The sequence below is a fragment of the Ciconia boyciana genome, chromosome 3 (genome assembly GCF_034638445.1).
Source record: "Ciconia boyciana chromosome 3, ASM3463844v1, whole genome shotgun sequence".
Lineage (NCBI taxonomy): Eukaryota > Metazoa > Chordata > Aves > Ciconiiformes > Ciconiidae > Ciconia > Ciconia boyciana.
The window spans coordinates 36051438-36070369 of NC_132936.1; the positions used below are offsets into that span (position 1 = coordinate 36051438).

At 40.4% G+C, this 18932-nt stretch overlaps 1 protein-coding gene across 1 annotated transcript; it reads right to left on the bottom strand.

Annotated features, from left to right (window-relative positions):
• Nucleotides 1-1795: 1795 nt before the first annotated feature.
• On the bottom strand, nt 1796-17258 carry TMEM30A (transmembrane protein 30A). The gene is made up of 7 exons (XM_072855311.1): nt 16887-17258; nt 10257-10373; nt 9474-9581; nt 8271-8358; nt 7665-7808; nt 5726-5935; nt 1796-3899 (listed from the first exon to the last, which is right to left on the bottom strand). Exons 1-7 carry the CDS (start codon nt 17151-17153, stop codon nt 3706-3708), a joined length of 1128 nt encoding a protein of 375 aa, XP_072711412.1. The 5' UTR covers nt 17154-17258; the 3' UTR covers nt 1796-3705.
• Nucleotides 17259-18932: the final 1674 nt, after the last annotated feature.

Consider the following 18932-nt stretch of genomic DNA (forward strand, 5'->3'; position numbering starts at 1 on the left):
CATTTTGGGGTGTTGGGTTTTTTTGGTTTTTGTTTTTTTTTAAACTGACTAGCTCAATACAACACCCTCATGGAAATGACTTTATTTTAAGATTGATATTGCAGACCTTCCTGAAGGCCTCTGCGTTGTTGCCCTCTTCATTTCTAACTCACCATAGCTAGTTAGTTCAGTGACAGAGAACAACCCCAAGCAAGACAAATATTGAACTTCTATAAAAAGCAAACTTATGTAGTACCAAGGGTAGAGCACAAATTTTCAGGCAAGATCAGAAACCATATTCTTGTCATGGGAACTTTGAAGATCAGTCATTTGCAGTGCTTCCAGATTACTCTACGCCTCGTTCTTTGTCTTCAGCAGTTGCATTCCAATCAGTAACTTTTTTTTTTTTTTTTTAAAGTAACTGTAGGTACATTCTGCTTTAGGCTTAGTCACATTTTTCCACTAGACACTCACTTCAACTCAGTCCTGGACACTGTAAGACACTGTAACCCGTATTTTCCCACTGCAAGTAGGGCATCTGAGGGAAAGGTGCAGTCAATAACACCTCCTGTGAATCCAACCCAAACGCAAGCCACTTTCATTGCTCTATTTGATGGACTCAAGCAGATACATACGCTTGCAGATGTTACTTGACCATAGACTGTCATGGCCTTTCCTCCCACCGAGATGTCTATAAAAAAAAGACAGGGCTTGCATTCTTCACGGTTTAACATTTATAATTAAAGCAAAACCATGCTGCTAAGGACCTAGTTTCAGTAACAGTGTGACCTTGGGAGGCAAAGGCTGTGAAGGATCCTTCACATTTGTTATAAGCTGGTAACTCTTCCCTCTGACTCAGCACAGCACAATCAACAACTCCCCAGATAGCCTGATGCAGTTAAAAAAAAGCCTGAGGTGATAATCTGCTTTGTTATAGGGATGTAGATTTTTACAAGAAACCAGAAGGAAGTTGGTCTCACACAAGAGAATTTGTTTGGAGAGCTCTTGCATAAGACAGGGACATATCCTAGTTTCCCTAATTAATCTCTCCAGGAAAGATTCATTCATAAGCAGACCCTCGTAACAGCAGCAGCCTCCAGAAAGCTTATAATCTCTCACACTTTGGGCACTGCCTCAGTTGGGTAAGACTTGGAAAGTGCCAAACTGGCACTCAGAAAGCAGAGGTGTTGCTCTTTGTATTTCTGAACCCTGGTAGCAAATACCTCTGAAGGATGCCACTGAAGAACCAGGTCACAGGTGGTCAAATCCAAATTCAACACATGACACTGAATACCAGGACAGTGACACTGCCTTGAGAAGGGTCAGGCAGGGACGCCATGGTTTCATCTTTAACACGTGACAGATGGGCAACTTGTAAGAAATATAAAATCCAAGGATCTCCATAGTTATCAACATGACATCAAGAAAAATGAGCACGAGTGAAGGAAGAGTTTACAAATTTGACCTCATATTTTAAGCTCTTACAAGCTTTTTAAGCTCCTCAGGCACACTCTGTCAGGCATACTGCCTGACAAGTATTTACTGCTACAGGCTCTCAGAGAAAAAGTGTAATTGTAACAGAAACCAAACAGAGAGTGATTCTTATCCTGGTGCACTTCATGGAGAAGATCAAAGCAGCACTGATAGCTATAGTCAGTAGAAAAAAAGGCATTGAAAAATATTTTAAGGTAAAGATAGAAAAATACTTTGTTTTTAATTTTGAACACAGCCCAGAAAGCAACATTTCCCACTTGGAAAAAGATAGGGATTATGAATGAAGCAGAATATATTTGCATTTCAAGTGACAAACACAAAGTTTAAAAATCAAAATATTTTAATAACCAGTAATTGGGAGACATCCCCTTGCTTGCTTACTACATTTTGGACTAGCAACTACTCTACAGATGAAAGCCAGTTTAACAGTCTGCATGAGTTTTCTGCCTTGCAATATACAAAGGTACATACCCTTATTCTATAATTCCAGCAATATAGATACAACACTGTAAATAAAATCTTAACATCTTTTGACTATTTAAAGGCTTGTGCTGCCACACTGTACTATGCAAACAAATTATTATAAGGAGTTACACAGAAAGCTAGCACACTGGAAACATTGCCTCATTCCACAGTTTATACAGACTTATACACTTAAACTGCTAGCTTAAAAAGATTACACAAGTAATTCAGTAAAAACGGTGATGTGTTTATGTTATAAATTAATAGTGTTGTTTACAGCTGGCTATAGATTAAGCTATTGGTCCATGAATAAACAACTTGTTGTAACAAATATGCAATCCCAGGAATACAACTCACTTAAACTGCATTCACACTTAATGAGAATACGTCTTTTCATCCATATGAAAATAAACGTGTGTTCAAGAACAAAATAAAATCTCTTATTAAATGGTTTGCAGAATTTATTAGGTCTTTTTAACATACTCAATACTTTATCAAGCTCGTTGCATATAAAGTGATCTCCACCATATACATTACAATTTCTGTGCATCATCTAAAAAAAAGTCACCAAAAAAAGTAATATTTTACAGGTTACAGTTAACTTTGAATTAACCTAAAAGTGAACCCTTCTGTAATTTAATTTAAGACACTAACCCACACATTGCTTCTAACTGCAATATTTAAATTAGGTTTCACAGCAAGCTCAACCTGCATTTCAATGAAAAGAGGTTACTGCCATCTCAACTTCTGAATTTCTATAGTTTACTATCTTAACACCACAAAAATTTAATGTGGTGTTTGCTGCAAATAAGGAAAAAGTATATGACAATTCCTTTACAACAAAGCCTGCTCAGAATACATATGCCTCAAGAAAATCAGGAAACTCCTCCAGTAAAAGGAATTCACCCAAATTTGTGAACAGAAAAAACACCTTAGGTTCTTCTTGATTAACACTTGGAGCTGCTCATAAAAAGCAAAACTAGCAAGCACAATAGGTAAACTAGTATTGGATATGACTTAAAGCAAAGAAAATTAGAAAAAAGCCAATTCTACCTGCAACAAACATTTCTCAATTTAGAAGAAACTTTAAAAGGGATTCACGCAGATAATTAACAAATAGGTTTTCTGATATCTTCATAGGATGCTAGTTTACTGGCCAGGCACATATATTGTAAATATACAAAGAATCCAGAGTGCTGAAATTTACACAGGACTTAAAGGATTTAACATAGCAGACATGGGTAGGACACAGGAAAAATATTTAACAACTTATATAAATATATTAAAATCTCAGCAAGAAATCTAAGAGCCCATGCACACAAGACAGTCAATTGAAAAACCATTTAAGACTTGACTTTTCCTTTCAACAGCACTGACACCTGAATTCCAGAAAGTTAACAATTTACAGTATCTTTTAACAGTCTTTCTCCACACAATCTATATGTACTGAATCATACCAACATTACGAACACATGAACAAGCAGCAGATGCATCAAGGGAACAGGAGCTATATGCATCATGTGGCCTGCCCAGTTAGAGGCAAGTATCAGAAAAATTGTTTCTGACATAGGCAGAGATACAATCAATATAGCTAATTGTATACCCGTCATTTTCAAGAGTCAATCCACAGTACGGGAAAGGGGAGCTTTAGATAAAAATTATGTACCCAGCCTCAGAAGTGACAGAAGCAGAGATTTATCTTTCAAAAACTGGGTCCATTCTGGACTGGCCTTGATGCACATGCAGTACATTTGTTTTCAGAATGCAAGGTTAATTGGGAATGTCTGCACTAGTGTTTCGATTTCCGTATTTGTGATGGATGATCAGCAATACAACTCCTAAGAAGAAGCATATGGACCCAACAGTGATGTAAGCAATTCCCAGAAAAGGATTTTTGCCTCCCATCCATGAGATGGTGCTTAGGATCATTCTTTTTCGTCCATCAAAACTGTGTACAGGATAATCTGAAAAACATATAGGAAAACAAGAAGCACATTTCCAAATCGAGCTTTATGTGGTCAGGCACATTAAAATTTTGGATCATTTCACTCAGGTTCCAAATACAAACTGCCACCTTTGAATACTGGAAGTGCAAATAGCCACGTTAGGAGATGTGAACCCCTTTTTAAGGGAAGAGTAAATGCACAATTTTGTGGGTTTTAAGCAGCTTCAATAAAATGAGGGAAATCCAAATTTTAATTATTGAATACATTTTAGTACAAAATTTTTCTTAGTGACTTTATGCTCATTCAGTTTTATATGCACTCCCGACAGTTTTGCACCAAAGGAAAATACTGCAGTAGCTATTTCAAAATGATCATTAAGTGCTTTCAAATTTTAAGAATTTGGTAACTATGACAACCCTCCTCCTCTAGTCTCCTGCACTTCCACCTAGTCTTTAGTTTGTCCAAAATAGAATGACAGACCTCCCCACCTGATGCACAGCTCTGGCATTTCTCTGACCTCTGAAGTCAGTCTGCCCTCGATTACACGTTGTTGTTACCCCCTGAAGTTAAAGTTCTCAAACTTCTAGGCTACAAACTACCTCTGTTCTTTCCTTTTTCCTATGCTTCTCTCAATTCCTTTACACCACCCAAGCAATCTGATTTCTCTTTCACTATGAAGCTACTCATTTAATTTTATACACAGATTTGAGTAATTGCACAGCAGAGCAGGCTGCTCTGGAGCAAGTCTACAAGTAGAGAATAATCTGACAACAATACACGGAGCCACAGAAGGACCCAAAGCAGGCCCTGAACTCCTGAATGAATGTTAATTCTTGCACCCATGATAAATGTCTCTCTCAGATATTCAATACCCTTCAGTGTCAAAGCAGTAATTAAGACCCATAGGAAAGCACGGGAAGGCATCAAAGAATTAGTAGTGCATATGCTGATGAGTAAAAATGCACACTGCAAATTAGCCACATTATCAACCTAAGGGTAAATAAGATGTGCCCATATATAGTATTTTGCAGAAACTAGAACCTGGCTAACTGTTACTTAGGCCATTTAACAGATTTCAAGAAGGCTTATCAGCTCACCTGAAGGCTAAGCATCACCTGAACTACGCTTATGTATCTTCCTGTCAGCCAAAATGCAGGCAGACTGCCCAAAAATTATCAGATGGAAATGCTCCCATCCATAGACTTTAGCCCCTATCCCACATGAATCAGGTATTGGGGACTGCAAGTACCCATAAACATGAACAAGATATGTGAGAAAAAAGTGAATGAGACTGACCACACACCTGTGAGAATTCACATTAAGCGTACAGAGAAGACACTAGTGTCCTCCAGAATTTGCCTACTGGGTAAATTCTACACTGAAATCTTCCCTAGGATTAACATCTCCATTATCTCCTCGCAAAGGCCTCCTCTGAAGAGTTGATTTTTTTTTTTTTTTAAACTGAACTGAATGTTTTCATCCTGGTTAAAAAAAAAGTAGTTTTATATGAACTACAAAATAGCTTAAGAATGTTATGATTAAAACTGCACTTACATTAAAGAATGTAAGTCAAACCCAGTCATTTCATTTATGAAGCTTAAAAACTGGACTGGATTTCATGTTCTAACAGGCCACACACAAGTTAATTCTATAAAAACTTGCCCAGAAGTACAAGATGGTAATCTACTCAATTCTTACTACCCGTTTCCAACCACAGCTCAATACCATCTTTTTTTAGAGTTGGTAAGAAAAAAGGCTAGTTCAATTTGAACTCGCACAAATATATATGCCCATGTAATCCAGCTAAGGTCCTTAGCTACTTTCAAAGGTTTTTCAAAGGATACTGTATGTGATATACAAAGAATATTTTCCAGCCTGTAAGGTAGGCTGTAAATTATTCTTTCTTTCAATGAGACGATACAGCTTGCGAAATGTTGGCAGAGCAGCAGTACGCATCCACACAATGAAGTCTTCATTGATAAAGCCATTGTTGTCAGGCTCCTCCGAGTCCAGCATATACACTGGCTTGGGCCAGTTTACAGGTTTTGTTGTGCCTAGGATTAAAGAAAAATAGTAACAATAAAGTATTTCAAATACAGGACTGAGTAACACACTGACTCATCAAAATTACTTCTAATATTACAAAAAAAGTACTAACTTCTAAACAGTTTGAACAGATAGGTTGGCTCACTACTATTGCAAGACACTGGGCTGTTGAAGAACTTTTTATTTTGCAGCTTAAATAGTACTGCATATCCATTTATTCTCATGACAGTGCTGTCCATTTGTTTAAACAAATTTGCCTCCCCTACACATTTCTATAGCTAGGAAGTCTTGTCTCAAAACATTACTCTACCTTAGTGAGATAGTTCTCCATTATGATGACAGCTCCCTCTGCTCACTTGTTAGAGTTTGACTATCACTTCCTGGACCACGAGCAAATAAAATTATGTACAATATTTTAGATGATGCCATACTAATGCTTTTGCTTATTTTATTGGAAATACAATTCTACGCCGTATTAGGGTAAGGTATCTGCTTTTCCAAGGATAGCATCACATTGGTAACATGTAATTTGGCTCTGACTAAGCAAGAAACCCACATCAGGTTAAACCTGAAATTATTATATACCTTGCATAAACACACACACACACACCTTAGAGCCCCGAGGAAGATTATTTTCAGATATTGGTAGCCAAAGAAAACTTTGATTTACCAAACTGTATTTAACCTAACAAATGAGAGAAATCAGTCACTTCTAATCACAAAAAAGAATCAGGTTTTTAGAAAACTTTGCACAATCTACCAGTAGAAACTTTTAAATGAAAACTCCATATGAAGAGTTTGATTAAACAATTGCAGGATTTCTTTTCAAGTTAACTCCAAGAATTATAACAGTCGTACTGGTTTTGGCTGGGATAGAGTTAAATTTCTTCATAGTAGCTTGTATCCTGCTATGTTTTGGATTTGTGATGAAAACAACGTTGATACACTGATGTTTTATTTATTGTTGAACAGTGCTTACACAGCCTCAAGGCCTTTTCTGCTCCTCAGACTGCCCCACCAGCGAGTGGGCTGGGGGTGCACAGCTGGGACAGCTGACCCCAACTGCCCAAAGGGATATTCCATACCATATGACATCATGCTCAGCAATAAAACTGGGCAGGTGGAGGCTGGCGGGGGCTGCAGTTGCTCGGGGACTGGCTGGGCATTGGTCAGTTGGTGGTGAGCAATTGTTTTCTTTTGCATCACTTGTTTTTTCCTGGGCTTTATTTTCCTCTCTCTTTGTTGGTGTTCCCCCCCCCCCTTACTTTTTTTTTTTTTTTAATTATTAAACTGTCTTTCTCTCATCCCACAAGTTTTCTCACTTTTACCCTTCCGATTCTTCCCCCTCCAAACCACTGAGGGGGAGAGGGTGTTAGTGAGTGGCTGTTTGGTGCTTAGTGGCCAGACAGGATAAAACCACAACAGTGGTGCACATATTAGGCTTTTCTCAGTATTCAAAGTGGAAAAAAAAAAAACAACCCTATCAGAAATTTTTTTGAAAAAATTATTACAGTAAAAGTCAAAAACCAAACACTTTCATATGAAATTTGCAGCTTTCATTATTTAAAGACAACCTTTCTAGATAGCAGAGTAGTTCTTAGCTTGCATTTCTTCAGAAAACCACAATATTTTTAATTAGCATGCTCACTAAAATGTTGTCAGTGAGGTAAAACTCACTGGAATCAAAATGTGTTTGAAGTGTTTTGTTCTTCTTAAAATTTCACATCTTTTTTTTACCTTGGAAAAGTGCAGTTAAGTTATTTCCATCTCCTGTAGGATTCCTGAACTTTACATTTTTATCTGTCCACCACGCAATGCCTTTTTTAATCAAAGTAATAGCAGTCTTTGTGTCATTATCGATGCGGTATAATTTCAATGTATCTAAGGAGAAAATCAAATTAGAAAACCAGCTGAAGAAACTTTCATTAGACAGATGATCCTGATAGGCAGTAAAACAATTACCACCAGGAGAAACAAAACAGAAAAACTGGACAAGGCATTAATTACCTGCCTGCCACAATCACAATCTGTTCTGTAAGAATCAATGTATATTAGATAGCAGCGTATTATCTATATAATATCTATATGTCTATTCCACAGCAGTAACAGCTTCTCACAACAGGTATTTCCATCCTTTGTATGCTATCAGATTAAATTAATTCTGATAGCAATTTTGAAAAAAGCAACAGCAATACATTTATTTTACTCTGAACAATGAAAATGTGTTAATTCAAAACAAAAAAGCCCATGATGTCTTTACTCAGAACAATTTGCAACACAAGACAAAACATCCACTAGATCACAAAAACATCTAAGTGATAACTTAAAATTCTGTCACCATACCATTAAACATACTGTTGGCAATAGCTCCACAAGGAGCAATGGGTTTGTCCTCATTTGTGCGGTAAGGCTCACATTCCTTACTTGGATTCTGATAGTTAGAAAGAAAAAAGGCAGATGAGTCTGTGGTAGTTTATCCAACTAACCTGTTTTTTACTACAGTACCTCAATAATGTGCACATCTTAAATATACCACAAAATAATCTTTTCACAAATCAGGTTATTTACAAATACTTCAGCATTCAATACTAGTTAGCATGATTGATTTTTCTTTTACAGGCAAGAATAAAATCTAAATAAAACATGAATAAAGTCAGAATCCATCACGGTCATACTAAAAATAAGGCTTTTCCTGGAAGCTATTAGAACTTTTTTTCTTTTATCTTTTAATAGAAACAGTTTTCCAACATGAAGTACTCAAGTATTTTTTTATTGAAGGGGTTTTTTTAAGCATGCATCCTAGTGTTATAGAAAATAAGACTATAATAAGAAACCAAATGTAACAAAATGCAAAAGGTTGCAAGGACTCCAACAGCATGCCAAAAATGCAAGCGGAAAAAGCCCCCCCAAAACCCTGTGGCAGATGTAGCCTCCCAAAACTCTCCCTGTTTTTAAAGTTTACAGGGAAAAAGGGAGAATCATTCTTGCTGAAGCAAGAATCCAACTGTATTTCTACTCCTCATAAAAATTAGGAAGAGGAGAGGTCTGGCCCTAAACATTACACAGTGGCTGGAACAGAATACACAGTACTGATATTTTCCAATATCACTGATGTTCAATATTGAACGAGAGTCTACAAAAACAGATGCATTTAGATGCATTTATTATTTTACACTGAATATGATTTTATTATTTTACACTATTATTTTACACCGGATATTATTTTACACTGAAAATGAAAACTTCAGATAGAATGGATACAGATAGATACTACTGACTGAAGATAACAAGACAGTTTAAAACTATTCAAATTTGAGAAGTGATCAAGGTACTGCATTGCTATCCACTTAATGAAATGATTGACATGAAATTTTACAGTATTTTACACAGTTATTTTCTGTAAACAAAATATGAATTCCTTATGGTTGCTTTCTGTTATGCAAAAATACTAGTACCTCATTATTATTAAACTAAACACTGCTATGTGGTGATTTATGCAATAGTCAGGAGTTAGTTGCTTACTAATATCCGAGCATGAATACCTACAAGTAGCGAACTGTTGTCTCCATTTAGCTGGCTGTCATCTCGAGATTTCACATAACGACGATGGTTTTGATAGAAGTTGGAAAGTCCATAATACATGAATACATTGCTCTACAAGTAGCAAGATGGGGCAAGAGGGGTTTTCATTCACACAAAGAACAGATCAATAAAATATATTAACACACTAATTAACATAAAGCTTAAATTTTAGCCTCTTAAACACTGTGTTTACTTTACAGCAACATTCATGAAGCAGGAGCCCCAATTCTGTCTTCACACTAAGTACAGAGTACTATCCTAATATAAGCTAGCATCCTGAAGTCAAACAGTATCAACATGCCATGAACTATCAGAATGATATTCACCAGCACTAATTCCAACACCTATCTTGTCCAATGTTAAGCACATAAGCCTCATTATTTGCCTCCAATTTGTCAGAAAGCACTTACATGGTATTTCCAATTCTTGCAGAACTGAGTTTTTTTTAAATCATGCAGGAATAGCAGATCTACTTGCCAGCTATGACACATACAGTAAATCTAAATGTGTAAAACACAAGCATTCCATTTAATGTTGTATATTTCCAGACAAAAAGAGGCATTAAAAACCACCTCTTCCCTGCTACACAAGGTACACAAAAATGAGATCCAAGTTAATAAGAAAACTAGAAATAATCCTTTAAAATAGAAAAAAAAAAAGAAGACTTAAGTGATACAGCTTTCCTATTGATTATGAAATAAACCATATAAATGCTTCTAATTTCACTTTGCATACAGGGTAGCATACCTCAAATGAATGTTCCAGTGTGAAATTGATGGTGCAAGTACAAGGTGGTGTGCTGTCCCAGGACACATTTAAACATTTGTGGCAGGGACTAGAAGGCTCTGTTCCTGTATAGTCAATCTATAACAGAAAAAAGTCATTAATTTACAATGGGAGAGTAAACAAAATTGATTAAGAAGCCAGAGAGTTGACGTGGCATTTATTTTGCAATCTTATTACACCTCAACTCCAAAAGCCCATTGAGACCTATTTGATGATCTCAGCAGGTCCCTCCCAATGTAAATGATTTTGAGACTCTGTCTGTATGCTCAGTTTCAGCCTCAAACAAATTTAACACTGAGGTGAGCCATTACTGCCCAAAAAAAAAAACCCCAAAACACACCAAAACACAAACAGCAGATACTCCAGACAACATGATGTTTCCAAACACACACACAATATAACAAGCAGAGCTCAACTTTTACATGCTTTCCAGAGAGGTTAAATTTTTAAAAGTTTACCTAGATATTTAATAAGAGAGTTTTGCATAAGAAGACTTGCTTTGCTGCCCATTTTTAGCCATCTAATTAGTCAGAGGATTAAAAAAAAACATTTTAAAAAAAATCACCTAATGCCCAAGAACTCTCCTAAAATAGGGAAGATGAAGACACTAATACTGTTTTGCCAGGAATAGTAAAATATCAGTAGATGGACAAGAAAGATGATCACTGTTAGTTTGGCTTATGCAATATTATCTGTCTTTAATAGTATAGCTCAAAAAAGAAAAAAAAAAAGTATTTGATATCTGTACATACAGGCTACCTGGACAGTATGTATAACATATCCTGAGCAGCCATGAGCTCACCCTACAGCCCCAGCCAACTGAAGCTACTTGACCACATTAGCTCTCTGTCGTGGTTTAACCCCAGTCGGCAACTAAGCACCACATAGTGGCTCGCTCACCCTCCCTCCCTGCCCCACCTCGTGGGATGGGGGAGAGAATCAGAAAAAAAAAGTAAAACCCATGGGTTGAGATAAAGACAGCTTAGTAGGACAGCAAAGGAAGAATAATCTTAATAATGATAAAAGAACATACGAAACAAGTGATACACAATACAATTGCTAGCCACCCGCTGATCGATCCCAGCCAGTCCCTGAGCAGCAATCGCTGCTCCCTGGCCAACTCCCCCCATTTTATATACTGAGCATGACGCCATATGGTATGGAATAGCCCTTTGGCCAGTTGGGGTCAGCTGTCCTGGCTGTGCCCCCTCCCAGCTTCTTCTGCACCTGGCAGAGCAGGGGAAGCTGAAAAGTCCTTGACTAGTGTAAGCACTGCTTAGCTACAACTAAAACATCAGTGTGTTATCAACATTATTCTCATACTAAATCCAAAACAGAGCACTGTATTAGCTACTAGGAAGAAAATTAACTCTATCCCAGCCGAAACCAGGACACTCTCTCTCATGTATAGCTCCAGCATGTGAATGGCAGGAAATAATTAACTTGGGTTCAGCAGGCTAGCTCCAAGTGTAGGAGGAGAAAGCCTCCATCTGCCTATAAACTATGTATTTCTACACTTACTATGAACTTCCCATTTAGAATTTACACTCACATTGGTGCAACATATACCAAGTTATGGCAACAAACTGTTAAACAGCAGTATCATTTGAACTACAGTGCCTATGTAGTTTTATGAAAGATTGCTGCCAATGGTTTGCCCTGATTTATGCTTGTAGTGAAATGCATTATCAAGAATTAGAATGATTTATGATCTGTCCTAATATCTGTATTAAGGTTAGCTAAAACAAACACGCAGTTTCAAGGTTCAGGGAACAACTGAATCCTGTTTTCCTCTGGATCTTCTTCAAGGCCTCTCTTCCTGCGATTTCTTCGATATCTATTAAGCTGCAGCCCTTCCCTCAGCACTTTTATTAGCATCTGCTCTGCTGCCAGATTTCTGACAGATGAGACCTACACCCTAATGAGCCTAGCTGAAACGAGTCAGCTTCAGAAGCTATTAGCTGGCAGAGAGAGAGAGAGAGTCGCATAATCTTTGCTTCCTTCGCTGAACAAGATACTGAGTTTATGCTGATCTAGAAATAGCATTACTGCAGCAGTCCTGAACAGCTCTGTTTAGCTACAGCAGACAGACTGACCACCACTGCTCTCAACAAACAATGCATCTCATTTGTTCAAGGCTAACTTGGTGGGGTTTTTTTCCTGCTAAAGCCATCTTAAACAAGCATTTCCTTTAGAAAGAACTTAAACCTCCATACCCTGAGCTAGTTCTTCAGTGTGTGGAGAAGTTTTAGTTCAAGAACAAAACTCAAATACTCTAAGGTTGCAAAAAGATCTAAAGTCTTCACTTTCAATAATATAATTGACTAAAGTCTGTGGAGCATCAAACTGATATATATTGAAACAGAACCATGCTTTTGACCACTGCTATCAGCTTCAATGCTATCCAAGAGCTTTCCTGTACAGTAACTGCCAACACAAGTGGTTTTTTTCTGCATCCACATTTACAGGCTACATTCAACAGATAGCTTAACTAAAGGGATAGAGGTATCTGTCTTTATGTCTTGACAAAATAACAAAACCAAGACTTTGAGAAGTAAAGGACTGACTTTGGGGTCCACAGCAGGAACCTGCCTGACCCAGTGTTCTGTCCCCAGGGACTGGCCAGCAGCTGAGTATGACAAACCCACGCAGAGTGAGCCCTTCCCAACAACCCCTGATCTCAGGACACTGGGCATATTCACGTTATCCAGTACCAATGGCTTTTCAGGCTGTTGATGTCCTTCTCAGTTGATTTACAGTTTTGCAGTGTAGAAATAACATAACTGTTGCATACATGTATTCTTCAAACCATTTATGACGTTGTAGACTTCACACACTGTCACATACTTATCCTACTCTGCTTGGCCACTTCTTGTATAAAAGGCATCCCGTAACTCTGGTCCTCTTTGCTATCCCTCTCTGTAGATTTTATTAAGTTTTATATCATTTTTGAGGTGGGGCTACTGGAACTGCACTGGAACACTGAAGATGTATGCAACAGTAATCTACTTTCTTTCAATTCTTCATTCCTAGTCATGCCTTAAAGTCTATTTAGCTTTTTAACTACAATTATGCATTTCACAGCAGCAGTCACAGCACAAAGATCTCTTTCCTACACAATTATTGTTTTGGATATTTCTCAATTTTTATCACATTTTAATATGCTCTGTCAATGGTTCTTATCCATTCTAAAAAAAAAATATTAAAAAATAAAAAAATCATGAAATACAGAACTCTTTCACCCTTTAATAACAGGGAAAAAAGACACACTTACACAGCTGATTCTCATTTTGCACCTGCATGAAAACTATTTTCATGATAGACCCAAGATAAATAGCTGTTTATACCCCTTGAAACAGTGAGAAAATGCTAGAGAACAACCAACAGAAAACCCCTATAATTCTAGCACACGTAAGCTGTTGGAAATCTTCCACATTTGAATTCAAGACAGCTTATAAAGGAAATCAATGGAAAAGCTACATCTTGCTGCTCAGTCCTTGCACCTGTATGAGAACAGCACAGTTCAGAGAGATAGTAATGGCTGCAATATCTAGTTCCAGGAAAGGATGATTTAAACTGTACATAAATATGTATTTCAGACACATAAATTACACATCCTGTTCAATTCCAATACACTAAGTTTACAGGCAGATATATACATATGCGCACACACACTTAACAAGTATGCTATTGTCTAGGAGGTGGGTGTAAATAACTACCTCTGCTTCCTCCCCCGATTACATTTTTAAAAGAGCTTAGTCACTGCACCTAGCTTCTAGATGTCCTGTCTCCCAGAGCTAAATTTACAACTATTTGTGAGTAACATTTGGAGGTTACTAACAAAAGCCAGCATACTAAGTAGGGACATATCTCAGCTAAGCATATAGGTGATAGCAGTGTCTTAAACTGCATCCCTCACTGGCATTCAGAGCCCAAATGCTGGTCTGTAAAACGCTTCATCTATGTTTTGTTGCTGCAACTGTAAAGCCTTTTTTGATTTAAACTTTTTTTTTCCAAAATTCAGCTGCCTTTAAAATTATAATCTCACTCACAGAATTTCTGCATTATAACACTGGCTAACACACGCATGAGGATCAGAGAACAGAACCCAAGTTTCCTCATTCTTACCTGCACACCCCAGCTGTCTGATCATACTCTCAGAAGTCAAGAACTCTGTCCCTCCTGTCCACACAAAATCCTAATGATCTGAATTGGGAGAGCTTCATGTGAATTGGATGATACAAGTCGGAACCCACACAGTAAAACAAACAAATGAACAAAACCCTTTCTAATCTTGAATATCTTGAAATTAGAAGGGGTGGAAGGCCAGCGCCTGCCAACTGGTTTCCAAATATAAATGGCTACCACTGCTTTATATATGCAGTCTGATCGCATAGGGGAGCACCAGTCATGCTCACAGCTCACCTATAGATTTTCATACTGCACATTAGGTGGGAACATCTAGTTTTTGGCTCCTACTGGAACTTAGTAGGAATACATGACTGGGCTGCTAAGCAACAATAGTATATAAAAATTCTGTGTATGCATACAGCAGCAATATAGGCACAAGGAGTCACTTACATTTTTGGACTCATGAAACTCTGATGCATTTCCTATCATAAAATCATAGAATGCTTTGGATTGGAAGGGACCTTTACAGGTCATCTAGTCCAACCCCCCTGAAAGAGCAGGGACATCTTCAACTAGATCAGGTTGCTCAGAGCCCCATCCAACCTGACCTTGAATGTTTCCAGGGACGGGGCCTCCACTACCTCTCTGGGCAACTTGTTCCGATGCCTCACCACCCTCATTGTAAAAAATTTCTTTCTTAAATCCAGTCTAAATCTGCCCTCCCTTAGTTTAAAACCATGACTCCTTGTCCTGTCCCTATTGATCAACGCAGATCCAGTCATAATGAACAAGAAGGAGATATACTTATCCAATTATATTTACCTTACAATCATTACGATCTAAGACTCTGTATTGCTTTACTATAGAAATGACTATTTTAAATGCAATTGTCAAAAAAATCAGAGTTAGCACAGATTTTTTTTTACTTCTCTCCATTGAGTGTCGTGCTGAAAACAAGTGATTGTATTTACCTTAAATACGACTATAACATGACAATTTAAAGGTCTACATGCCCATGACAACTTAGCAATGTTCTCTGAAGCACTTCTGTCAATTTTCCGATGTTCTGCATACCCTCAAACCTTGACACAAGAAGCAATTGCTTTTCAAAAATATGCTCACATACAACACTGTAAAATACACTTCAGCTTTGGGGTTTTTTTCATTTCTGCTTTTCTCCTTGACTGGAATTTTAGTTCTTAACATAAAAGGAAAGTGAACCTTAAATTGGGTTTATTATAACATTGTTTGCATGTTAGCAGAAATATGGAAATATAATACCATTCACTGCCTGCCTCACGATTTCTTTAGTTAATTGGGCTTCGTTGCCACATTGCTACCACAAGCCAAGCCACTGTCTTGAACACTACTTATTTGAAAGTGACAACTTACTCTCATAACTAGAATTATTTGATCCACAAAAACTCTTTTTCTCCAATATAGCAATCCAACAAACAACTACACTTTTTTTTTCCCTACAATCAATCTTGGTCGCATTAGCTCACTGAAACTAATCATAGCCGTCAATTTGCTCTTCAAGGTTGTCCCTAGGCCTTTTGGGTTGCTTCCTTACAACACAGAGTGACTGTGTTATCAAATGGACCTAAGTGTGATATATGGTTTAGTTTTCAGTTAATGCTCAGCAACTTTTCATAGCAGTGGTGTGGTTGATTATCAGATGTAAATGACTCGGGTTTTTGTACGTATAATCAGAAAAAGCCACACTCTTCGATCTTTGTGTCTAGGTTTACTCTGGACACCCTGGTCTCTCACAGAGCATCTAAAACGTTAAATCAGTAGTGCACATAGGAATTATAGCAATACATTCACCACAGAGTTTTGTCCTGAAGCTCCAATTACTTTGGAACATTTAGAAATCTACAACCCATTAAGAACATTTAGAGATATATATAATCCCATCCTTGGGATAAGCTATCCCAAAGATGATGCACATACTTTCTGTACTACTGAGAATAAAACTTGCATTGGGCTGTGCTGATTAAATACCGCCATGAACTTCCCTGGAAATTCAGGCAGGGCCACTGGCAAGGCTGACAGGAGGGCTACAATCCCTGCGGAGGATACTCTGCAAGTTCAACGTCTACTCAGGGTACCTCACAGATGGTTTGTTAAAGAGTACCAATGTCAAACTGAACCGGAACAGCCAGGGCCAGGTGTCCGTTCATCACAGAAACCACGTAAGCCACCTCTACTTCCCGCCGACGATCGGCAGGAAGAGACGGCGACAGATTTCGCAAGGAGGAGCAAGCCGCCTACGGGAAGGCGATCCCTAACACCGCTCGCCCGGCCCGGCCCGGCGCCCCCCGAGCGGCCTCCAGGGGCTTCCAAACCATCGCCCCGCCCGGGCAGACGGCCAGGCACCCACCGGCCGCCGCTGCCCTCCGCTCCGCCGGCGGGAGGAGCCTGTGTCCCCGTCCCCCCTCCCCAAGCCCCGCGCACCTCGTACTCGCGGATGTTGTTGGAGGTGACGAAGATGCCGATGCCGATGGGGATGAAGATGAGGCCGATGATGAAGAAGGCCGGCAGCACTGTGCCCGCCGTCAGGATGGGCTGCCAGGCCGGCAGCCGCTGCTGCTTGAACGCCGTGTTATCCGGCTTGCGGGTCTTCACGGCCCCGCCGCCGCCCACCGCCCCGCCGCCCGGCACCCCGACGCCGCCCGAGGGGTGCCCGTCCGCCTCCTCCTTCGCGCTGTAGTTCACCGCCATGACGCCGCCCCGCCCCGCCGCCCAGCGCCGCGCGCTGCCACCGGCGCCGCCGGCGACACCAGCAACCCCGCGTCACAGACCCCCCTGCCCGACACGTGACCGGAGGCCACCGCGCCTGCGCGCTCGGCCGCGGCAGAAGGGGGGAGGTGGCGGGCGCGCGCCTGACGAGCACAGCAAGGCGCGCGGCTGGTGACGCGCCCCCTGGCCACGCCCCCCCTTTCCCGGTGGGTAGCGAACGGCCGCGACGCGGCTGCGCGTGCGCAGAAACGGGGCGCCCGGGTGCTGGGGAGGGCGAGCTGCGCCTGCGCGCTTCGCCTCTTTCCGCCGGCCCGAGGCGGGAGGGCGGGGTCAGAGGGTGCATGCGCAGTGGCGTTCGGCGCCGTGCCGGGCGGGAGGCGGGCGACCGTGCTTCCTGCTCCTGCTGCTCGGCGCTTCGCCGCACCCTGGGGAGCCGGTGCCGCTGAGGGGCCGAGGCCTGCCCAGCTGCCCGTCCCCGCGCCGTGAACGTGAACGGCCGGCGCCGGTGCCGTCAGGCCTGTCGCGCTGCGGAAAGCACTGCGTCACTTTCTAGCTCCCTCGCCCTCTTCCGGCCGCGCAGGGCCTGGTGAGGCAGTCAGGTCCCAGCCGGCCCGCAGGCCCCTCTCCGCTTGGGCTGCGCGGCCCTCTGTGCCCTCCGGAGGGTCCTCACCGCAAAGCCCTGCTACTCCTGCCGCTGCTGCGGCCCTCTGGCTCCCTGTGCGCCGGGGCCGGGCCCGGGCCCAGGCCAGCCCGGCTGGCGGCGGCCACTTCTTCGCGGAAAAGCCCCGGGCCTGCAGCATTGTCACCCCCACTCGGTGCTTCAGGAGGAGCCCCCCCACCCTTCGTATTCCCACTGCATCAGAAGAGGGTTGCTAGAAAAAGGCAGCATCCGTTGGATTGCAAATGGAGAAGTTAACTTAAGCTTCATGTTCTCAGGAACAGCGTCAGTGCCGCTGTAGAGATGTAATAATATAGGTAATCTCCCAGCAAAGTTATAAGAGCTTACCTTAATGAAGCCATCCATACTAACGTCATACTTCTGGGAGTTGTTTTGCACTGTATTCCTGCTCTGTTGTCAGGAGGTGTGTGTGTGAATCAGTGCAGTGAATGTGATAGGGGTGTTGCTGTCAGAGTTGTTATTTTTTATTTCCTTTAGGAGCTAATCCAGCTTCAGTTCATTAAATAGTCACCTTGTGGAAAGCAGTGTGGGATTATGTATTTGTATCCCAGAATACCTGCTTTATCAGGAATTGCTAAAGGGAACACAACATTGAAAGTCCATATTGCTCAGTTTATTGGCACTTTAAAGTTTGCTTTGTGAGCATGGTGTAGTCCTTACTATATAGACTGTAGCCGAAATCCACTTTTCAGCAAGTATTTATCTATTTACTTGACTTTAGGAAAAAAATAATTAAAACTATTTAATTAAATAATTTTATAAGCATGTAATCCAGTCTAAGACCTTTTAGCTGCCTGTGGAAAAGTTTCCCTAAAGTAAATGCCTTGTAGTTCTCTGAAGAATGGAAAGTATCAACAAAGACCACTGGGGGGAGCAAATGACTTGTGCAAATGCGCTCTCTCTGTGGAGACTCAAAAGACGTCTCTTCATAGACAGCATAGGAAATTCGGACACTTAAGCATCTAAAATTTAAGAATTAATTTGGTGCCTAAATAATTATTTAGGGTTCAAAAATTAATCGTATTCCTTGTGGCATCTGTGCTAAAGCTATCTTTCATTCCTAATTTATCCCTTCCATTATC